The 23,369-nt window shown below is 44.4% G+C and overlaps 1 protein-coding gene across 2 annotated transcripts in view; it reads left to right on the top strand.

Annotated features, from left to right (window-relative positions):
- The window catches only part of BCL2 (BCL2 apoptosis regulator), a 90,390-nt gene that overhangs the window by 13,508 nt on the left and 53,513 nt on the right, over positions 1-23,369 (top strand). The window contains exons 2-3 of one of the 2 annotated variants that reach the window (XM_059815601.1): positions 5,363-5,378; positions 6,335-6,349. The exons of the other annotated variant lie outside the window; for it this stretch is intronic. Of the exons in view, the coding sequence (XP_059671584.1) occupies positions 5,363-5,378; positions 6,335-6,349 (31 nt within the window). The remainder of the gene's footprint in view (positions 1-5,362; positions 5,379-6,334; positions 6,350-23,369) is intronic. 2 annotated transcript variants of the gene reach the window in all.

Below are 23,369 nucleotides of genomic sequence, written 5' to 3'. Positions count from 1 at the left end.
TAGCAATAGCCTCGCTGAAGTCCCTGACTTCCAGGGAAGCAGGATGAGAGGGCTGAAGCAGAAAGTGAAACTCTATAAAAACAAAAATGCAACAGAGCAGCCTTCTTTCATTTTCCCGACTGAGCATAATGCAAAAAGTAAACAGTTGGCACAAATGACTAATGCAGGTTTGCCAGGGGGTTGATCAAAAACATGCCGAATTCAGCAGTATGTTTTGCACAAAGTTCAACGGAGTTTTGCATCAGACCCGTAGCAAGGTAGGCAAGAATATTTTTTGAAAGAAAAATGTCATTTAAAAAAATGTGGAAAATTCTCCTGTTCTACCTCCTACATGTTTCTATTGTCAAACAGCCACTGATCTTATTTTAGACTTGACCTTCGTGTTCTTTCCACAGCACGCAGGCTGAATGACATGTTATTCAAGTTCTCAGACAATATTGTGATATATCTGCTTTTATATTTAGCTGTAATTTTTATTCTCCTTATAAACAAACCCACCTAATGCAACCACCACCTATCCAGGGAAAGTATTTCCATTCCCCTTGGTTTAATTTGGACAAATTTGGCATGAAAACATTCAATAGTTCCATAATAACCTTTGCAACAGGATGCCTGCTGTGCTGACATGCAGGTCTAGAGCGACTTGTACCATATGCCAGGAAATTGCATTCTTAAGAAAAATCTAGACATAAATTCTGAACAATCAACACTTAAATTTTGAAAAGTCTGGCAGCAAGCTGTTATCTGCCTCATGGGTTTTCACTTTAATAGCTTTTTACTTTCTGAGCTCTACCTCTCTGTCCTTTATGCAGGCTGTATGCCTCTGGCCCAAGTCAGCTGAGCTCTGTAAAGTGGAGAGAGGGGGCAATTAGTTATTTCTGTCTTGTTGTAGTTGTGTGCCTGTGTGCTCCAGCACTGCACCTTGACGCGGCAGGGAGGTGATTTCTTACCAGAAGAAAGCAGAGCTTAGCTGGAAGTGACACAAACAGGCGTTTAGCTCTCAGTGGGCCTGCATGCAACGGGGGCTTGTTGGGTTGCAGTGCAGTTCAGCCTTGCCTCCCCGCCTGGAGAGCTGGGAAGGGGATGGAAAGAGATGAAGTACCACCAGACCCAACTCTCCTAGATCAGCTGGGGGTGTCCTTCACCCTGGGACAAGCCAGTTTGCTGAAGTGTGAGGGGACCGAAGAGTAGACTGACTGCAGGGTGAGAAGAACTCTTCCCCACCTTGAGGTCTCTGAGCACTTCGATCTTGCTGCTCATCTCACTAGAAGTGGAGCAAGTAAACAGCATTGTGTGGATGCCCATCCTCCAGAACTGCTGCCGGCTCCATGGCTGGAAGGCTCCATGACTCTCAAATGTTTCTGAAACCTGCATTGCTCCTACTTAAGGGAGCAACAGCATGGCTGGAAGACCTTTATGTGACTCTCTGCCGAGACCCTCTAGATGTACGTCGAATGATACATCACCAAAAAAAAGGGTAGTTGTAGACAGACACAATGGCATCTGTGAGCTTTGCCACTAGGAAGTTGCAAGAAAAACTGACCAAACACGCGCAACTCCTTGGGAAAGAAAAAACCCACTCTTTTTTGTGATGAGTTCAGTAAAGCAACCAGCCAGTTTAATCGGCAAAACATTAAATGGGATTCTAGGAGGAGGCGGGGACAGGGAAGGGATGTTCCATGCATATGAACTCGAAGCAAAATGAAGGGCTGCGAAACCGTGTGAACGGAACACCATCAGGGAAGGCTTACTAAAACTTGAGCCAGGAAAAATTACAGAGCTCTATAAATAGCTAAATTGAAAACTGAATGCATTTGTGTGTGTGTGTGTGGATGCACACATCTATCTATGAGGTCATGTGTGTAAAAGAAATACAGTAGTACTTCATGTGTTGGGGTTTTTTAAATAGTGGAAAATGTTTTAATGATTTTATTTTTTTTATTTTTCCTAGAGACAGTACGTTATGTTCTGTCCTTAGGGCCAAAAACACAAAGTGCCTATTTTCATGAGGGATCCTACAGAAGGAGGAAGGGAAAGTATTATGCAGTGTAGCAAGGGTATAGTAGCCATTCCACAGTGATTACACATCCAAGCAAAGCCTGCACTAGAAAACTCAAAAATATATTAGAAGCGGAAAACAAGATGTGTGAAGTGTTTCCTATTCCCTCCCCACACTTAGTGACAACCAAGCAAGCAGGGAGGCGGTCATGGAGTTTAAATTTAACCCCTTGTATTTGATAATAAGACTGTATTTCAGTGGCAGGCAGCAAGCATGTTATGTACACACTAGATTGAGGACTTCCTCTGCTTATTAATTTTGCTCCCTCAAAACCTTCAGTTATTTTCAGTATGTTAAAATAGTCCAGACACAAACCAGAAGTGACTGAAAGCCCTAAATAATGCAGTAGATGTTCAGGAATTAAGGTAGCTGAAATGAATGCCAGCCTGAACGGCTCCTTAATTAAAGTATGAAACTGTTTTTAGTTTTATACCAATAATTTGTGATTCAAATTCTAACCCCCCCGTTACCTTTTTAATATGTTTCATTAATCCTGCAGTGCTCAAATGATGAATGATATCAGTCTTGTGGGAAAAAAAAAAAAAAGGCTCTTTTTCATACGGAATTTAAATGAATTAAAGAACGTGTACAGTTGTTCAATTTGATTTAAGAGCAAGACGCAGTCTGGAGTGTAATGCCCTCATACCACGAGGGAATCAAATTTGTATTCAAGTCTCCTTTGCCGGCTTGTTTAATCGTTTATGATAACATCAGTAGCTTGGTAAATGATGTAATGGGAGTTAAATCAGGATGACCAACATAAACATCTGTCAGTGCATGTGAACATTTGATGTATGACCCCAGGGCCCAGTGCAGCAGTCAGTATCTTGGCAAGCGGTCCTTGGACATCAGCGTCACTCGAGGTTGCAGGATCGCACGCTGGAGAGGATACGTGCCGTCTTCTCTGTGCCGTTAGCCAGTAAGTGGGTATGTGATCTGGCTGGTTGGTATTGGGTGTATCACTGGGCAACGTGTCCCCTCCGGTTACTCACTGTGGGCAGAACTCACCCCAGTGCCGAGGGTCAGGGCAAGGCATCGGCATCGCGGTGCTTCTCCCAGTGAGTCTCAGCTGGCATTAGGTGATCAGTAGGCTTGTGGTGGTCCTCTGAGGAGCAGGGGAGTTTTACAGAGATAACTGATATCATTCTGGGTAGCCACACAGACTGACATTCACAGTCCGATTTGCACCCAAAAAATCAGCCTTAGTGTTTTGTGACCTTAATATCAGAGGAATCATTTCCTAGGCTTGGATTATAGTGTTGTTATTTTCATTCAAAATCATCTTGTCATCATGTTCTTGTATGGATTTGTAATTTTCTGAAAGCAAGCTGGCTAGTATGTTTGTGTTCCTCGTTAATTTTTTTTTTTAATGAGATTCATACAGGAAGCTAATAGTATCTAATACGGACAAATGAGTAAGTTAGTGAATGTGTATGCCCTCCACAGACAGGGACAGAAAGGATCTGAAAAAAATGTGTTGCAGAGGAAGCACAGAGCTAAGGGAACTCTGCCTGCTACTCTGTTGGATTAAATTGTTCTTTGAAGGTAGAGTCTTTGGTGCAAAGGTAACACAGGTGAGAAATGCCTCAGTGAGGGGTACGGGGGGGCGGGTGGCTCTGGCTCCCTTGTCATCGACAGAAGCCTCAGCCTATGCAGTGGCTGGACACAAAACCATGGCTGGTCCCGTATGCCCACCCACCCCGAGACAAGCTTTGCTTTGATGTGTGGAGTTACAGGAAAACTGTTCCCATTCATGCTACATCCTTGCTGTTACAAACGTGATTGTTTTCACAAGAAAAATAGGCATATTTAGCTATTTTACTCCTTTTTAGTCACTTCAAGGTACTGCACACTTATAATTTACTTCAAAAGACGACTTTTGGTCTTGAATAAGTACATGAAGTTGCAAAACATAGACGTCTTATTGCCATGACTGTTCGAAAGAGGGCTGGCAGCATCCCTTGGGTTTTATTAGGAATATAATCTAGAGTCTGTTTGCAACAAGAAGGAATAAGTTATATATTCCAGAGTTATTAGGATTTTTTGGAGATGAAATGCAAGCCATTCAAGAATGCAACTTAAGCTCCATTACTTCAAAATAAATTTATAGAAATAAACATAAATGCAAGCTAAAATATTTTATCTCTTTAAAGAGGGACTACCAACTTTAAAAAAAATCATAATTAGCTGGGTATGTTAAAATTGAAAGTGTCAGAACAGCACACAGTTATTCTAAATGAGAAGGAAGACTGAAGAAATAAACCACCCCTCCTCGCCTGCAAATGTGCACACGTGTACCACACATGCCCAATTTGGTTTTTACAAAGTATGCTGTCAAGTGAATGCTGTCATGTTCCCTGTTTAATCAGTTTCCTCTTTTATTTGTGTGCTGTTGTGTATAAAAGGAAATCTGCTTGTAAAGTCAGGCTTTTTAATAATTCATTAAAAAATGATTAGAGTTCAAGGGGGAAGTTGTTCCTTTAAATGACTGCGCCAAACAGCAAAAAGCCATGGGTATCAGAGGGTGAAATTCACTTCTGTCTACGTTATGTATTGTATATTTAAATTCTGTGTTCAGACCTAAAAATTAGGCTTAAAGTGGAATGTCAGTAGTTATCATCTCTGTTTGGGTCCTCCTTTACCACCCATATGGGTAAATTTTGTTTGCTCTGACTCTTCAAAGGCGCTTTTTTATGCAATAAGATAAGAAAGATGACTCTTTTTTTTTTGGTCTTTACATGTACTGTGTCTTCCCACAGTAGGCCGAAAAATCCCAATTGGAATTTTTTTTTTGCCAGCAGTGATTTTCATCTTCTCTTCAGGCTATGCTCTACTAAATAGCCTGGCAGCATCCCTGAGAAATGGTTGTTATTTCCAGTTGGGTGCTGGGCTGGCAGGGGGAGGACCAGGTGTGGCAGGGCGTTTGCTCCAGCAGCACGGAGATGCCGATCAGCTCCCGTGCAGTTGCCATTTAAACAAATGAAACGGTGCTGACCGATTTGGTGGCCTGACATTTGGAGGCTGGCGGAGGGATGGTGTGAGCGAGTCAGTGGGTGGGCAGGGTGCGGGACTGGCTGGGCTTCAGCCCTTTGGGTGATTGCGCCTGTGCCCTGGGAAAGTGCTTGCAGTGGGTTTTTTATTTCATGTTTTCCCTCCTTTCTCTTGTGCAACAATTCAACTACCAAGGGCCTGGATTCAACAATGTGTTTAGGCTCGAAACTTCCCTTTGAAATCCCTGTCAACACTTTCCCAACATTCAGTTAAAGCAGTGAAACAACAGGGCATGGGGACGCTGAAGCAGAGATGAGAGCCTGTGCATGTTCTGACTCTGGTCTCCAGAACTGTCCACGTGGCCCCAGAAAGCCTCTTTCTATTAATGAGAACATTTCCTTCAACTGCTTCGCTTTCCAGAAGCAGCCTAACCAGCTGCAACCTGCGTTTCCAGTATTTGCTGGGGGCTGTTTTTGCGAGCGCTGCTCAGAGCTTGCATGGTGAGACACAAACACCTTTCCATTTCGGGGAAGCTCAGTTGGGGTGGTCTGCACTTGCCCCATGCAAAGCTGGTATGTTTGCCTGTGGTTAGTGTGCGTACCATCCTTGGGGATGCTGCCATGCCTTGCGCTTTGTCTCTTGTCCTCCTGAAGCCACTCTTGAATGAGTGGGGCGTTGTCATCCAAGTCACTTGAGTGTGATGATGCCACTTAGATGCGACTGAAGCCCAAAAGGTGATAGAGGTATGAAGACAGAGGAAGATAGTGCTTCTCCGATAGCACTCTGTGGTCAGCAGATCCAAGGATATTTATAGGTCAATATTGCAGGTATGGTCAGGAACGCCTTGGTCATGGGAATGCATCATCTCATTTCTTGAGCTGGAACAGCCTTAATCCAGGCCCGTGGTATCATATGAGCTGGTTCAAGTCTAAGCTGTAGGCGTCTCAGCATGGGAAGGAGTTTGGTAAGTCCCAGAAGTGTCATTGGGGTGTATCCACCATGTGGGAAGGGCTGTTGTTAGTGACAGAGGGACCCTGGACCTGGTGAGGTCCATGGTTTTCTTGGAGGAATGGGCAAGTGACAACTGGCCGTGGCCTGCAGGCAAATAAATAGTTTGATGCTAGGTACGGTACCAGTAGATGGTGCTGAAGAATGGATAGCGCATTTCCCGGGTTTTGCGAGGACCCATTAAGACTTCTTGTTTGGGGGCATTTTACTAGCTCCTTGCATGCTGGTCTTTGTGTGGAGGTCATATCATCAGCTGGCCACAACCTGGGCCCTGAGGTCTGAGCCAAACAGGTTATTGAGTATATCTCAACTTCAGATTCTCCTGCTAAATTGAAGATGTTTCATGTTTCAAAATTGTGCTTGTTGCTAGTATAGCATTCCCTCTACTAAGCATGCTCTGAAACTGCTTACTTACTGGCAGTAAACAGCATTATTTTAGCAGCTTATCATAACACCCAACAGCTGCTCATTTTCAGCAAAAGGCCAATGTTTATTGGCCTCCTGCTATTGCCTCTGTGCTCTTCTGTCATGTACTGCTTTTGTCTCAGAAGTTCTGCAGTCCTTGCGGGCGTGATCCCAGGCCCAGCAGACTCTCACTTGATCTTGGTACACTTTGAGTCAGATCCAAAGTTGTCTTTTTTCACCTCGGGTTGTGTCCTACTTGCTACAGGTCAGAAGTGCTGGAGTTCATAACCGAGTAGGTCATTGCTATAGTGCTTTCCATCTGAGGTAGGGAACCATCTGTACAGGAAAAAAAAAGTAGAATTTGAGATTGTTTCACAAAAAATAGATTCTGTATTTTACAAGTTCAATTATGAGTGATTTTCCATTTTTAGCTTTATATGCTTTTAATGTTGAGTCTAAATTAGGCCACAGGAAAAGGATGGTCTATCTTCAAAGAAACAATTAGGCTGATTGCGTTCTTCAGATTCGTGGAAAACATCTGTGGGTGTAGCGGTAGCTCTCAAGCTTTCTTCCATGCTAGCGTACAAGATGCGGATGCAAGCTGGATACTTCTGCTGTGTGGGAGTTTGGAGGAAAGGCTTGGTACAACCGATTGTTGAAATTGCCAACAGAGCTGTAGAGCTGTGATGGTAGGACCTTTCAGAGGTGTGTGAGCCAGGGGAAGTGGACAGGAGGAAAGGCATCCCACATCCTCCTCATGAAACTATTAAGCCTCACTGGATTTTCATGGACAGAGACCACATTGCACAGATGCATGAATACGTTCTTTTTCACTGCTGCCTGCCCATTAAGAAAAGTTTCTTTAAGTACATAATTATCATTCCTTTGATGGAAATGCAACCCTACCCTTACTAATGCAACCTACAGGAAGCATGTCTTGTGCACTTATGACACATTCACAAACCTTTGTGGGATGTCTTGAAGGCAAGTGGGTATGTGGCTAACTCTGCTGAATTAAAAAAGATCTTCAGAGGCAAGAGCAGGAAAAGAAAGTATTACCTTAAAATGTATGAATTGTACTTAGCTCTTCAGTACGTCTTCTTGCTATTCCTTGTGCAATGTGCTTTTAGAATTAAATTTAGAAAACACAACACTAATTTTCATGTACTTGTTTGCATGTTAACTTTCGTACATGAAGACTGAACTTATATGCAAAATAAACTGCTTATTTTCCGTGTGAGAATACCATTTTGTGTGTTCATGAGGGATCATGTGTACGTAGAGTGATAGGCCATGAAAATTGCCAGTGATTTGGTTGTATCCAAGCTGGAAGGTAGTACCAGGGGGAGAGCTCCTCAGAAACCCTTTGGGAAACCCGTGGTGGTTCTGCCAGCAGAGACTGCGCTCTTTGACCTTTAAGGTTTTGTAGTGACTGTTCTTCTGATTTCCTAGCAGTTTTTCATACAGCTCATCCAGGACAGTTAGTTAACCTCCACTGTTCATATTTGGTATCCAGTGACCTGCATGTAGGTGACTAGCATAACTCACTAGTCCGTAGCTTGACGTTTTTGATTACGCAGACTTCACAGGATTTCTCTATTCGCATGGTATTCAGAAACAGGGGTGGAGGAGCAGCTGTTCCTGAACGAGTCCATGAACCAGTAGTCTTTTTTTGGAAAGAGGCCACATTGCTCCTGAGCAGTCTGTAGCATATTGCAGCGTTGGTTTTGGCTAAAGAGGAACAAAGCACTCATTGCAGAGCGAGAGTGGCAACTCACGAAGAATTCAGAAATAGCTGCTCTTCAGTAATCCCACATGAAGCCGAGCTCCATTCTTTCACTGGGCTGTGTGGATGTGCTGCAGGGCTTGGTCTGGGGCTTCTGAAGACCTGTCGTCACAGTTTATGTTACTTAGTGTTTGTCTGAATGGTGACTTCAGAAACATTTAGCTTGGCAGGCAAACTGAACAAGCTTTGTTTGAATAACCAAACAGGTACAGGAGGCTGTTTGATGTTTGGAATTGTCAACAGATGATGTTGAATATAAATTTTTCAGCAGAATCTTTGTAAGTTTCCTACTGCTTCAAAGTACAAATTCAGAGATCAGGGTTGGTTTGAGAATATGAAATGTACAGGGGTACAAGCGCTGATATGTGAGGTGCTGCAGTTCGGTTTGGGCAGGCAGCTATTTGCTGGCTTGCCAATGGTAACAGAAGCAATAGCTGGGCCTTGCAAAAACGTGTGTTTCTCTTCTTCTGAGAAGCTCCAGCCCTTTCAGCAAATACAGAAAAATTATCAAAATCTTCATTGTTTTGGTGTTACGGGTTTCATCGGCACCTGGTAGAGGAATGCAGTTCATCATTTAAAACCTCTCCAGTCTCCCTTCCAGCACAGGCCACTTGGTGTTTCTGAAAGAGACTCTCTTCATGTGTGCGTCCGGACAGGTCCTGTAGCCCATCTTCTGTTTTAAAGCTGAAAAACACAAGAAGTCGTTTTGAGCGGTATTCATTCTACCTGATTTTCATGATACCTTCCTTCTGGCCAGGCTGTGATGCCTTTGCAGAGGCCGAGGACTGCTGGGGCTATCGGAGAGCCGCTGCTGAGCCTCCCCAGAGCTGCTGGCTCTGGCCCCGGGCCGCAGCAATGGTTAGGCGCTGCAGGCTGTGTTTGTGCCCGAAAAGCCAAGAGTATGTGGCTTTTTTTGCAGCAAATGCCGGTATTTCAGTACAGTACTTTGCATTGCTTTTTGTCTTTTTGGGTTTGCAAGTTACTGAGACTTAGGAAGCCTTCTGGTTTATTGTTCCCTGTCTCACTTTCACATGACTTTTTACTGAAGGCCCGAGCACTTCTTAGGCAGAGTGTTAGATTCAACATTCTTTTTAAATTAAATGTACTGGGGTGACCTAATCAGATGCTAGCTGGTTGACCACAGGAATGGGAACCACGATACTCTGTAATCTAGTTTAATGTTAATTCACTCTTTGACCTTAGGCAAACAGCTTAGTTGCTGCAAAATGGGGATGATAATTCCTTTGAAATGTTGACAGAAAATTGAATAAATAAGCAAGTTTTACTCTCTGTGGGTCAGGCAGTCTTATTTTCAAAGGGACTTGAGAGCTTCCATTCTTTCAAATGACTTCGGAGCCAAGGGATGTAGCACAGGCTTCTGGATCACCCAGGACTTACCATGTTTTCCAATACCGACCCCCATACCTCAGCTTGCTGTTGTGGGGGGGGTGTTTTTTTCAGGATGGAGCGAGGGATTCATGCCTTGCCTCCAATGGCCATGCCATTCGCCATCTGACACCTTGTGGCGTGTGGACACTGGACGGACGGACGTCTTCAGGCAGAAACGTGACACTCAATTCCATGACGTTTTTAGTTTTCAAATAGTGTGCCTTTATACTAAATAATGGCATTAATGAACTCAGCTCCATAGGGTTAAGTGCAACAGTGGCTTCATTTGCTGCCAGTAAGTTTGCCTCTCTGGCTTTGCCTGAAATTTCCCGTGAAGCCCAAAGCGATCCACTTGCTGTTTAACATCCCGGTGACAAAACACCTCATGACAGCAGAGCAACCTTTCCAGTTTTTCATTTCTCAATTGTGTTTTTTAAACTTTGAAGTGCCATTTATTTTGACACCTGGTATTTTTCAGGCCACGCTTTTATTTGGTGGGAATAGCATTAACGTGTATTAAAGACAGAAAAGCCTGAGGAAATGGTTAGAAGTTATTCCCAGAATGTAAATAATTTCCTAAATTTTGAGCTCTACAAGTCTGATGTGTTTTAAATGGCCTTCCAGAGTGCAAAATGAAACTCAGCGTGGCATTTAACCAACAGTTTACAGAGGTGCTAGTTATTCCACTTGGCTATATTTAGGAGTCCAGGAAACAACAATGACAAAAAAAATAGCGAAACATTCTTGCAAAAAAAATTAAAGGAACAGTTTCAGCTATAAAACTGATGTCTACAGCAAAAAAACACAGCTGCTAAATGTTACCAAATCATAATAATTGTGACAGAGTTACATCCCGATCTTTCTTTAAGACATCTTCACCCATGTGAAGGCCTCTTGATTTAAACAGGGCTCTGCAGCAGCAGGGGGGTTTATGTTAGAGGATCCTGGTAAAACTGGACCGCTCATGTAAATCAAGGCTTATTTTTGCGTTCCAAAGGGTGAAAAAGTCATATGAGGGGAGTGAGATGCAAGACGTGTGAAGAAACCTTTATATAGAGACTCTGTGCTGGTGAAGTCTCAGCTGGACACTGTGCCCCACTTCAAACAAAAAAAGCAGTCGACCAGTCTGAGAGGGGGTCCAGGGGACGCCCCTGTGGCCTGGGGAGCATCCCCCAGCAGGAACACCGGAGCAAACACTGCTTGTTTGGTCTGTGAAAGAGCGCAGAAGGCTAAGGGATGGCAGGACAAGCCTTCAAATGAGCGAGAAGCAGCCACAGAGCCCGAAGTGGGTAGGACAAGAGCAGAAGTGTCAAAAATTGCATAGGCGTAGTTGAGGGAGCACCTCTAGCTTAATGAAACCTTACTTAGTAAAGACAAGACTGTGCAATTAACGTAGGTAAGTGGACATAATTAGTCCCTCTCCAGCAAATAAAGTAGGTGAAGTAACTTAAGCTGATATTTTGCACTCTGCCTTATGAAGTGATGTAACTTTTACCAACCTTTAAAATACTGATCATGAATGAGTCAGTGTTTCTCAAGGGCTTTGGTCAGCTGTTCCCGTTTACTGGTCTGGAATCTCACTTTTATCCTCCAGTCTCCCTGAGCCTCCCCTCATGTGTTTAAAACCGAAGTTACCGTCTTTACACTGAGATCTCGTCGTAGTATTGAGGTCAGAAATTCACTGTGATAGATGCTACTTAAATATACGGGGAGGCAGCGTTACCTGCTTTTGTAGGTCTGTGGTTAAATTGTTTTCTTGCTACAGTACCGTTCATTAGGGCTGTGATTTCTCGTCACGGCACTTTTATAACCCTAGCATAAATGCAGTTTTATCATCAAAAGGGTGTTTTTTGCTGCAAGAAAGTGCTAGAGAGCGTATTGATGCAAGCTTCCTTCCTTAATCCCCACCCAGCCCCAGGATAAACGGCGTTTGCACCGCCTGAGCTCGCCTGTGCGATTACGCTGCCGCAGTTACACTGGTCAGCTATTCCTAGTGCCGACCTGGCCTCCGCCGGGGCTGCTGTAAACACAAGATTCATTGCAGATTAGAGGGCACCCGCTTGAATAGGAGCATCAGCGGGCCCGGGCCGGGCACAGACGCTGTATTGTTAGGAAGGGGAGGGAGCTCGTCTCGCAGGGCTAGTCTCAACATCCTCCGGCCGTGCCAAAGGGAGAGCCTGGGAACGACTGTGTTAAAGGGTGGGTTGACATTTAGCGCTCGTGTTTCTCCTCTAAGAGTTTTGCCGCTATCCAGCGGTGCTTACTTCATGGGCAAAACACCCCCTTTGCCCTCCTCTTGGGCAGGTAGAAAGTAATTTTATAACCAAGCACCCTCTTTTGCCCGTCCTCCCTCCCGCCCCCGGCCCCTTGCCATGAGCAGGTCGATGGCAGTGGTCAGAGGCATCTCTAATGAGGTCCCTAGCTGCTGGCTGGGCTGATTTGGTTGTAGTTTTTAATAATGCGAGGTTATTTTGTTAGCGGCTTTTCTTTCCAAGTCTTTTCCCCCTTCCAGCACCCCTAGGTACAGCTCTACTGGATCAGTTACCATCTGCTCCAGTGTTTGCATTTAGCCTGCAGGGCCTGTGATCTCAGAAATATTTCCTGTAAATGGGATCTCTCATGCCAGGCCTGTCACACAATAGATATATAATTGGATAAAACCTAAACTGAAAACAACAAACAAAAAGAAGAAAACTACATGTTGTGCCATACACAGCACGTGAGGCTGTCCAAAATGGGATATGCTCCTTGTTTATGTCTGAAGCTGCTCTCGTATATCTTTTTTGTTCCCCTTTGCTGTTTAACGAAATCAAATTAGTGTAATAGCTAAATTCCACGGTGCATTTTTTCCCCACTTAATATCTGGCTTGAGCAGTTTGTGGTGCACAAGCAGAACAGCGTTAGTGCCACAACAAATGCATTTGCTGTGATTTCAGTCTTGATCCTGGTCTTGGATACCAGGTGGAGCCCGCGTGTAGGTCGCAAATCTTTCTGCTTCTCCATGGGTTGGCCGCGCGCAGCATTTCTTGTTCAACGGCAGGCAGGATGATGCATGGCCCGGGAGCAAGGCTGGGCCCAGGGGGAAACAGCAGGCAAACCACAGGCAGCCAGTCCCCTGGTCAACAAGAGCAAGGGTGAACATGGCAAATGATGGTCCCTGATCCTTGCAGAGGAAAAAGAAATGCACCATGTCTTTAAATCCTTTAAACACAGTTTGAAGGCCTCCTGAGCAGGGTACAGGTTGGCGTAAGATGCGTGCTGCCCTCTGGGACAACTTGCCTTTGGGACCTGCCAGCCTTTCTGCAAGAAGGTGGAGGTGATGAAAAACATCTGACGTGATGAATCCACACCTAAACGTAAAAAAATCCCAACTGATTAAATAGATCAGAAATCGATCACTGTGATTTTCCCCTTGCTCATACTGGGAATTTTCTTCATCATCGCTGCAAGAACAAACTGTGTGATTCATGTCCGTGCCGTTATTCTAGTAGTAATAAGCTTACAAATATATTTTCTGTTTTGTTGGAGGGACTGCAAATGCTGTACGCTAGTCATAGCTTGCAAAAGCTGCTCAGAAGTGTACTGCAGAACATCAAAAAAGGAATTGAATTCAGCTTCAGTCAGGACCAGTAATTGGTTTTTATACTTTAAAAAAAAAAAAATCCCCAACCAAGAGCTGTTCATCTGTCTCTGGAAGATAAAAAAAAGCCCAGAGTTTGGATTTGAGTGCCCTCCCTTAAGGTAATAACCATAATCCTAATAAAGGGGCCGATTTGTAAATTTTTCCCAACAGACTGTGCCATGACGTTATACTAACTTAGGCTTATTTATGATAAATGTAGTCTAAAGCACCAGAAATATAAACCTTGAATCCTTTTTAATTCCAACATAAAAGGATTACATTTTATCAATATAGCTTATCTCCTAGCACTCTGCCTTTTTTCTTGCATTCTTTTTTATGAACCTGCAAAACATGGTTTTTTCTCTTCTTTTTTTTTTTTTTTTTTACCATAGCCAGCAATTTCTAAATCAAGAATAAAATCCTAGTGCCATTTTTGGCAATGGGCTATTTTACTGATTTCCACAATGCCAGCATTTCATCAATAACAGTTAAATATAGGCCCGTAAATTTACCCTTCCTAAAAGAAAGTGGCCTGATATTTCGTAGCAGCTTCCATTTGCCTTTGACTTGAACTGTAGGTTTACTAGTTCAGAAAAAAAATTGGGTTTGATGAGCCTTAAAGAAACAAATAAACCAAGCCAGAAGCAATCAAAAATACATGCAAGTTCATAAAAAGTGAGCCTTGGTTTCTTTGTCTAGAAGATTAACACTTCCTCAGGAGGGCTGTAATAGGATTGAGCCTTCCCTATGGTACTTCAAAGACATGTGCTCCTAAAGACTTTTACTGAGTAACTAATGGTATCGTTGGAAGCTTTGCCTTTGCTTTCCTTCCCAGTTTCTTTCAAAACTTCAAGGAAGATCTGAGCTGAGGATCGTGTTGCTCCTCCTCCTTATTTTTATCCCCCAAACATTTTCTCTCTTTTGTGTGCAAATTTTTATCCTTAAAGAAAAAAAATGTAAGTTGCATAACAGTTGAAGATGTTTAAACATAAACATCCATCTCTCTCATGTTACTACTTCAGTACTTCCACATGCTGTATTCGTGCATTTAATGCTGTGTAATAAAATACATAAACTATTTTTTGAACTCAGAGAGACCCACAGCACATATTTTTGTTACATCCGCGGCGCTGTCATTCTTCCTTCAGGAGGACACACTGTAAGCTTTGATTTCCCGGGTTCTTTGTACGGGGTAATGAATTTAGCTCTCGGTGTTCGTGTGAGGTTGTAACGTGCCGTCTCCTTTTTTTCCATGCTCGGGCTCTTTTCCCCACTGAGGAAGACAGCCCCCATTCAGATGGTTAGGCTGCTTTCCTTGATGGTGGAAACCTTGAAAGCCTTCAGACTGAGAAAGCCACTCCCTAGGTAAGTGTTAAATGCTGGCCTGGAGACAGCTACTGCTACGTGTTTAGAGAAAAGAAAGCAGCTGTATTACGTGGGAGAAGCTGGTCCTGTGCATGGGTTAAGCATGCTATACTGGTTTGACTCCACAGGTAATAGGTCCCACCTGCTCAGGTTGGGCAGCTTCGAAAAGTGAGGTTGTGGTGACCCACCAAGTTCCCCTGGCTCCAGGGCTGCGCGGTGCTGAGCTGGCCTCTCTGGTTCTCGCTGTGGGTCTTACAGAGACCCATGGAGCCTGTGTCCTCCTTAAATGCCTGCAACTGCCTTTTCTGGATCTGACCATGAGTTGATGTGCCCAGAGTCAGGCAGGGAGCAGAGAATCAGACCCAGATACGTGCAGTCTTTGGTCAGCTGGCTGAATCACAGGATGAAAATCCCTCTGTGTGCCCCTGAGGAGACATCAAGGAAAGAACCAGAAAGTCCCCAAGCATCTTGTTCATGTAGCTCTTGTTCTTTCTACAAGTTTTGCTCTCGTACTGATTGAAATGAATGGGATTAGACGGGGCACACCAGTTACGATTTAATTTTTTACTTCAAATGTGCTGTCAACCTCTGTAATTCTATTCCCAGGATTTCTCATAAAGCATCTTGGTATGTTAGTTAATACATTTAAATCTACTTAAAAAGCCTCTCTCCCTCCAGCAAAGGGAGCCCTGCTTAACATTCCTTATTAGCTTGCTTAGGGGGAAAAAAAAACGGTTGTCCTTGCCATACTGGCTTACAAAGGGAGTTGCATTCTTACTCTGTGTACTTTGCTAATTTGTAATCTTTTGCTCTAACTAGCTTGTTTCCATCTTCTAGCGATTTGGTCGTTTTAGTGTCTGCCTTGACTAATAATGCGGTGTAGCAGTGCAATTTCGATGGCCACAAATAAGCAAGCAAAAGTTGTAGACTAATTCTGGTAGTTGGATGTACCCAAACAGAAATTTCCCGCCCTCCACGCGTCGTTCATCTAAGCCCCAGCGAAGCAGCCCCCTCTGCCCAGCCTCTGGGCTTGCTTGTCACCTAAGCGATTACCAGGAAACATTAAGCAAGCTATGGAAAGTACCCTTTACTGGCACTTCTCGCTCCAGTTGTAGGGTGGATCCCAAAGTTTCCCAGCATGGCTGCGGGGTGGCGGGACTTGGCACTGGGAGGGCGTTGAGGGCTTTTTGGAGCAGCTGGGTGGTGTGGACCCTCTTCTGGTCCTCATCCGAGGGGAGGGGGGTGGTGGGTACCTGGGGTGGCCCTGCTCCAGTCGGTACCCAGGGCTGTGGCTGGTGACATTGTCCACGTGTGACTCAGTGTGCAGCTATGGCCCGTGTGATGGAGGGGGAATGGGTGGTGTGTCATTGACTTCTTTCGTGTCGGGATTGGGCTCCTGGCTTATTGCAGTTCTGTAAATTATGCCTTTGCTTGCTATAAATTAACAACCGTATTAAGTGCAAAGTCCAGAAATAAAAGGACATAAATACTTGCGTTTGAAAGCTGTATCATCGTCTGTAGATGTTTAAGTGGGGATTTTATCCTTTAGATTAGAAATACTACTTATCTCATCCTTCTGGTTATTTTCACTACCCTTCCAACTTGGAGATAAATATCCCTTAATGGTTTTTTTATGTGTTTTATTTCTTTTTCCATGATGATCAGATCAGTTCTGACTGAAAACGAAGCCAATTATCAAGAACAATAAATAAAAAAGAAGTGCGCGTTGCTCCTTCTGCACTGGAAGAAAGAACAGTAAGTTGAGACAAAACAAATTTGGTTGCCAAGTCCGAGTACCAAAGGCAGCAAGGAGAACTCGGGCCCCATCCTAATTAAAGAGATCTAAACACAATGAAAACATATTGTACTGATGTCATATGTTAAAATATTTATAATTGCACAAAAAGGAATTGCAGCCTATTGAAAACATTTACAGAGCTCGCCATTTCTGCGAGCTAAAGAGAAGAGTGACTAAAAAGGACTGGTTTTGCTCAACCATTAAAGTTTTGCTCTTTAGGTTTCTCCTGTGAGGTCCAACATTACCTTGCCACGTCATCTTATCACTCGCTGAGGTAAATGAAGAGCACTGCTAATGTGGTATCTGAAGACAGGAGATGGTATCTGTCAGGAATTGCTGTTTCCCCCAGGCATTGTGTTGCGATTGGCTCTGCTGGAATAATTTCAGCTGTTGGGAAGCCATTTGCAACTTGAGGGCCCTTCGTATTGATCCGGCATGCCGGGTCGTGTATGGGAGGGCCGGGGGCTCCCAAAAGGAGAGGGGGGTGGCGAAGGAGAGCAAGGCAAGCGCTTTCCTCAGATACTTTCACCAGGCTCGAGATTCCGTTTGGCAGTGATACTTTTGCCTGTGTGCTGCAGGGAAATAGGGGAGGGAAATCAATGTGCTGGAAATCACGGTCCCTTTTAGCAAAACCAGAGAGGCAATAGGAAGATCACAGTCATATGTATAGAGATTCTGAAAATGCTGGCAAGTCAGGCTGAACCAGTTTTCCAAAGCTGTGTGTAACAGGGAAGGTGGGCAGATGGCATGGGTGGCGCGCGATGCTCCGGAGTCCGCTGTCTATACGTGAATCCACCTGTGTATGTTGTGTGAACATGATCCCTGGTATATGTTCCCACAGAAGCTTATTGCAGATGTGCTCACTTAAATACTTTCTGTAGTATAAAAATAGGTTTTTTGGCTGCACATCATGTACTCATTAGAGTAGGAACTTTTCAAATGTGGCTTAATTTAATATCTTCCTTGTTTGTGTTTATGTTTCTTGGTATTGATTTTCATGTTTTTCTTCCTCAAATGCTGGTGAGATCCTTTTGTAAGTAAGTAAAACTAATACAAGCACCTTTCTAAGTTTCTCTCATATTGAAGAGCTCTATGGCAATGTGCGGACATACTGAGGTTTCTTATTAACATACTGAAGAAGAGCATTTTTAGCTACTTTTTTAATTAGGAATTTATGTGGCACCAGAAAGGTGATTGGAACTTGAAATATCTAAAGCATCATTTTAGGGAAATAAGAGTATTTCTGTATAGCAAGTTAATGTCTACCTATGATATTTAATAAGAGATGACAAACTAACTCGTAAATCATACAACAGAGGAAAAATGGGGTTACCGCTCTGAAATTATTAATGAGCCCGGAAATGCTAGTGCATTTCTGTACGGCTTTGCTATAATTGGAAAAATTGACACTTCTTGTCAGAAAGAGATTGATAGCTCTGCAGGGGTTCAGAAAAGAACAAAAGCAGGCTAGTGGGGGAGTGCTAAAGAGACATGTATGAGGAAAGATGCCTGTGTTTTTTCTAAGTGGCTGTGGGTCACAGTGGGGGGGATGCAGAAAATCCTGCACTCGCCCCGCTTACCCACCAAGGGCAGCTTGAAGGTTAAGCCAGTTCCGGTCCAAAATCTATATACGTGGGTGAGCGTGAGGCTCTCCTCAAGGTAATGCGCTTGCTGGGAAGCTGGAGACGGTGGCTGGAGTAAGGTGCCACGCTAACGTGGCTGCATGGCTTTCCAGCAGCATGGAGGCAGTTCAGCTCACGGGTGGCCAGAGCGACTGACTGTTGGTAAGCAGGACTGGTGTTATGAGGACTGACAGCAAGAGCTCGGCGGGAGGGGAATGCCACTGAAAAAGCAAAAATTTAGCTTAAGTGCCAAGGAAATCTTTCTCTCCTAGGTTAAGAGCTTTTAGGGTTTGCAGTTGTCTCCTGAGGGAAGTGAAAGATGGCAAACCGTTTGCAGAACAGGAGCCAGGATAGCTTTCCTAAAGCTAGACAAAGGTGATACCCAGGTGAAAAACCTTCACAGGCAGGGGAGGGATGGATGACCGCTTCAGCCTCCAAAGCATACCCCCTCCACCCCTCTGGCTGGTGGTTCCCCACCTGTGGCACGGACATGGCAACGTTACCCCAGTCTGCACCAAGTAGCGTATGACCCTCTCACGGTCAGAAGCAGCCACCAGATTAGGGGATACCTGCTAGCTTTTGTCTTTTTCTCTTAATAACGCTAGCAGCAACAGTGCATGGCCAGAGCCTTGCAATGGCTTGCTTCTCACTGCTTCTTGACCCAGGTTTTCTAGCTGTGCTCCTAACAAGATGATGCTGGTGTTTGCTTTCCAAGAGGCCAGCCCACCGCCCGTGCACAGCTCTTTGCTAGAGCAATGCGGCTGCTTGCCTTACCCACTGAAGCAGACATCAGCTTGCCCTTCTGCTGCAAAGCTCTGTTCTCTATTTGCTCCTACAACAACTCAATTAGTTTGATGGAAATGAGATGTCAAAATGCCCCAGGCTCCAGTGACTTACCCAATGTCACTCAGAAAGCTTTGGCAGAGCAGTGCCTCCTGAAATCTGCATGTCCTCTAGCAGTGGGCTATTTCTCCTCCTTACCTTCAAAGACAGCTGGGGTGAGTGAAAGTCTGTGGCATTCAAAGGACAGTTTAAAAAAAAATCACTTGTTTATTTAACTTCCTAACAATTTAATCAACATCCTATTATTCTTAGGAAGTTTAGATACGGCTCTACGGGTTTTTTTTTTGCTTTTCCTTAATTCAGCTTGACATATGCACTCCTGGGGTCAGTCCTTTTACACAAAGCTTCAGCCTTGGCAAGATAAATCTAGACTAACAGAGATGAAACATATTTATATGATTTGTTTAATAGAGTATGGACATATTCCTACAGTTCAGTGTTTAGCAACTGAAGCTTACTATGAATGTAATTTGACTATGGGGAAAAACCCCCCTCACTTATCTTCAAATACTGCATATGAGACCTGCCTAGCTGACAGATTACAGAGCAGGTTTTAAAGTGGACATGAAAAGAATGCCAAATTCAGCTTTCCTGGCAATAATTGCTGTAGAAAGAAGCTGGATTAGAGCAGCTGGAATAAAAAGTCAAGCACTAAAAGAAAAATGCTAATTACCGGTTTCTCTATTCATGCAAAATGAATGTTTTATGACATTTTAATATGATGCTTTTAGCCTTTCCCACTTCGTCAGTGCCAGCATCCTCTGAGCAGCTCAGGGATGCTATAATTATGTGCTCAAAGCGATCAGCTGCATTGTACCTTACCTGACTGATTCAAGCTGAGCTGGAGACATGATATTCTGACTCAGTACTGTGCAAACCACCGCTCATTGGGAGGCAGAAATGAGGATGCCAAAACAGAAACCTCTAGCACTTACTGTAAGCTTTTGGAAGTGGATTTCTTATGGAAACTGAGGCTTTGGATCTAGAGAAGAGCTTTGCATCTGAGCTGTCTCAGTACAGTAAGGTATCTGAATGCAGGCTCTTGATGTAGCTTATTAAAAATATATAAGCTAGTCACAATGTCTGGATATAAATTTAGACCTCCACAAAGTTTAGGAGCATTTGGATCTCAGCTTTGGGGCCAACCCTGCCCCTTCATTGAGATGAAAACCCTTTACATATTTATTAAATTAAATTTGCCTGCCATCAGCCCCTAACCATCTTAATTTTTGAGAGGGGTGATTATAGTTTAATATTTGAAAGGGGAACACTCATCTACCCTTTCCTTTTCTTAAGGCTTAAAATTTTCCTAAGGCCGACATTATTTCTCTATTGATGCCTAATTTAGATGGTGAGATTGGCTTATTTACGAGGTGACTTGGGTGCACTACTATTGAAATTAAATCTGCAGTTTAATTTCCCTTTTAATCTGTTTCTTCATCACAGAGAATCATTATTTCTTGGTAATGCTCTGTAGGAGGAGAAGGCTGCTGTTCCTATTTCAGCATTGCACCTCAGGGGTATACCACAGGATTTGGACTTAATGCATCTCTGTCAGGTTGCTAATTTCCTATATTTATTCAGGTATATGATTTTTAAATAGTATGGGAAAGTAAGGGGAAAATATTCTCATTTCAAGTGGATGGTGGAGACCGTATACAACTGTTTTCTACCCTACCCCCATCAGGACATGAAACAGCTGGTATGTCTCTCCAGAGACTAATGTGCTGTCTCTAGCTCCATTTTGCCTTCATAAGCCTCAGGCATTACTCTGTAAGTGCACTCCAGGAATTAAATTAATTTACAAGCTGAGGAATACGTTGTTTCTCCTTACTTACAGGTCTCAGATAGGACTGCTACTGTATGGTTGGGAGGATAACGCACACATCGCAGTAGAGACTAACGAGCATCTTCCCAGGGCAGTCAGCACGTTGGCCAGGGCAAAGGCAGCCTTGCAGCCTGCACCCCTGTCTGCCCATGTCATTTCAGCTCCCAGTAATGTTAGCTCACTGGTGGGATTATTAGGGGGTAGTTCAGATAAACTGTGCCTCGCCTTGTCTTAACCTGTATCCCTGCCATGCACGTGTTTCTTGAGACGCCAGCTTGGTTCTTCCAAATCATGTCCATCCCTACTTAAAACCAAGTAATGGTCATGGAAAATGACTGCTTCTGGGACCTAGCTCATGTTTTCCTGCATAGAAAACGCAGCTGGTGTGTGTCTTTGAATCAGTTCAAGCTCCAGCCCCAAATACGCACTAGCTGGCTTTAACCAGCAATCCAAAATGGACCATGCTTTTTTGTTGATGTCACTAATAGCCACGTCGGTTGTAGTTGCTGCAGGAGCTCAGTGGTTCCTCCTTTCTCCCCCCTTTGCCCAAGCCCCCTCCCTGCCAGGGTGTATGTTTAGGTGTGCTGCTGCAGTGCTTCATCACTGATGGCCCTGGCCCTGGCATCCTCCTCTGCCTTCCCGCATTGAGGTTCATCAATATATGCATTTAGTGCCCACTCTCATTAGCACTGAAATAAACCAGAACTTTGCTCCTGCCTTCAGCTGGAGCGGGATTCATCTTTCCAGTGAGACCATGATAAGATCTGGTCTTGACAGCCTCACGGAGGCTCTGCACATAGGCGTAGTTGGGAAGTAGGGAAGTATCTCACCTCATACTGTATTACTCTATTAAAATAAGATTTTTGACATGATTGGGACCTAATGTTTCAGTGTTCTGGGTACCTTTAATCCCTCTGACATCCTCCGCCGGCGGACTCAGCCCCATTGGGGCTGTCGTCCTACTGCTTTCCATCACGCAGCCAGCCCAGCAGCTTGTGTAATCAATTGAACCCGCCGCATCCAAAGTTTATTTTTCTGTTTCTACGTTTGTTGCTAGGGAGATTCGCTATACCTTGCCTTACGTCCCTTCCAGCGAAACGCCACTCACAGATGGGTCGTGCGTTATAAACAAAAGCTGTGCACCTAGATGGAGAGGAAGGGCACTGGTGTTAGAAACCCAGTGGTCAAACAGCAGCGTTCAAATTAGAAAAGCAATTTTTAAACAGCTTCAAAGCCTCATTCATGTCACGGTGCAGGAATGCCAAAGGCTTTTTGATCTTCGTTGTCATGGACCTAAAGGTGAAGGGCTTTTTTTTTGGGGGGGGTAGTTTCTTAAATCCCCTGAGAAAAGGTAACTATAACAGTAAGGGAGCAGATGTGTGGGAGTAAATGCAGCTGTAACTGAATCCAGGCGCTCTTCTGTATGTAGGGACATGAAGGGAATGTTCCAATAAAATTCACGTAATAAAAATGTGAGCCCTTTTTTTTTCTTGCTTAAACTTGGATTCACATGTGTAGAATTCCTGTGGACTTTGATGTGGATTGACATTAGCACCATACAAAACCAGGCTGGGAGAAGGATTTTTAACAGGCATGGGGTACTGGAAGGTAAATGATCTACGGAGACCTGCAAATTTCGACAGAAAAACACTTGCCCAATTAAAGAGTTTAGCAAACCAGATATTTAAGTGATGCAATCACCCTAGTAGGATGAACTAGCTGGTCTAGTAAAGAGTTTCTCAAACTTTCTGAAAATGGGACTCCCTTTTGGCTCACCTGTTTCTGTGCCACCCTGAAAGCCATGCAGAAGCAGCTCGGCTCCTGGGGGAGAGGAGAGCAGAGGGAGGGTGAGCTGGAGGTGCCCATGCCTCCCCCCAGCCCCAGCCCGGAGAACAGAGCTGCTGCTGGCGACTAAAAAAGGAGGTGAGCAGTGCCCTGCCAAAGGTAAAGGCTCCCTGTTTGTTGCTGCTCCCTGTTCACTCTCCTCTGCTCTGAAAAAGAAGTTTCTCGTGGTTGTTGCTGCCCTCTGACACTTGCTGTCCCCTCGCCTTCCTTTGAGCTGCTCGGGTTCATGACCAACAGTGTGAGCAGCTCTCTTTCTTCTAGGAGAGAGGAAAGAGCAGAGCGGCAGGGTATGCCATCCACTCGTCTTTGTTGTCCTGTAGTTCGGATAGATCTGTGCTGAATTACTTTTTTACCAGACAACTTACATTGCACAGTAGTGTATTTTGTTCTTGCCCCACGCATGCTTCCGAACGCAGGCAGTACCAGACATTTCAGCGTGGCCAAAAGCTCCTTCCATCTGCCTCACAGCAGCTGAAATCCTCTTTGTGTACAAAAACAATTTCATTGAATGCACACAAACCCCGTTTGCGCTCACGCTTGTGTTCCTCTTTGCTGGGATGTAGCTGGAACACTGCGGCATTGTCCCGGTGGGACATCTGTAGTGCTTCGCTTCTTCCTTCACATGGTGTTCTTCCCCATGCCTCCCACACCCGTCTCCCTCCCGCACCGGGGAGGGCAGCAGCCTTTCACCACGAAACATCGCTGGCTGTTTCTCATCAGCCCTGCTGGTCGTTACTCGCGAAGTGTGGGTTCGTTAAGGCGCCAGCGATCACGAATTGTCTGCAGGGCGCAGCATTGGTTGAGCAGG

This window comes from Gavia stellata, chromosome 3 (assembly GCF_030936135.1).
Source record: "Gavia stellata isolate bGavSte3 chromosome 3, bGavSte3.hap2, whole genome shotgun sequence".
NCBI classification, from domain to species: domain Eukaryota; kingdom Metazoa; phylum Chordata; class Aves; order Gaviiformes; family Gaviidae; genus Gavia; species Gavia stellata.
The sequence above is the reverse complement of the archived record's forward strand: the minus strand, read 5'-3'. Positions and strand labels throughout refer to the sequence as shown.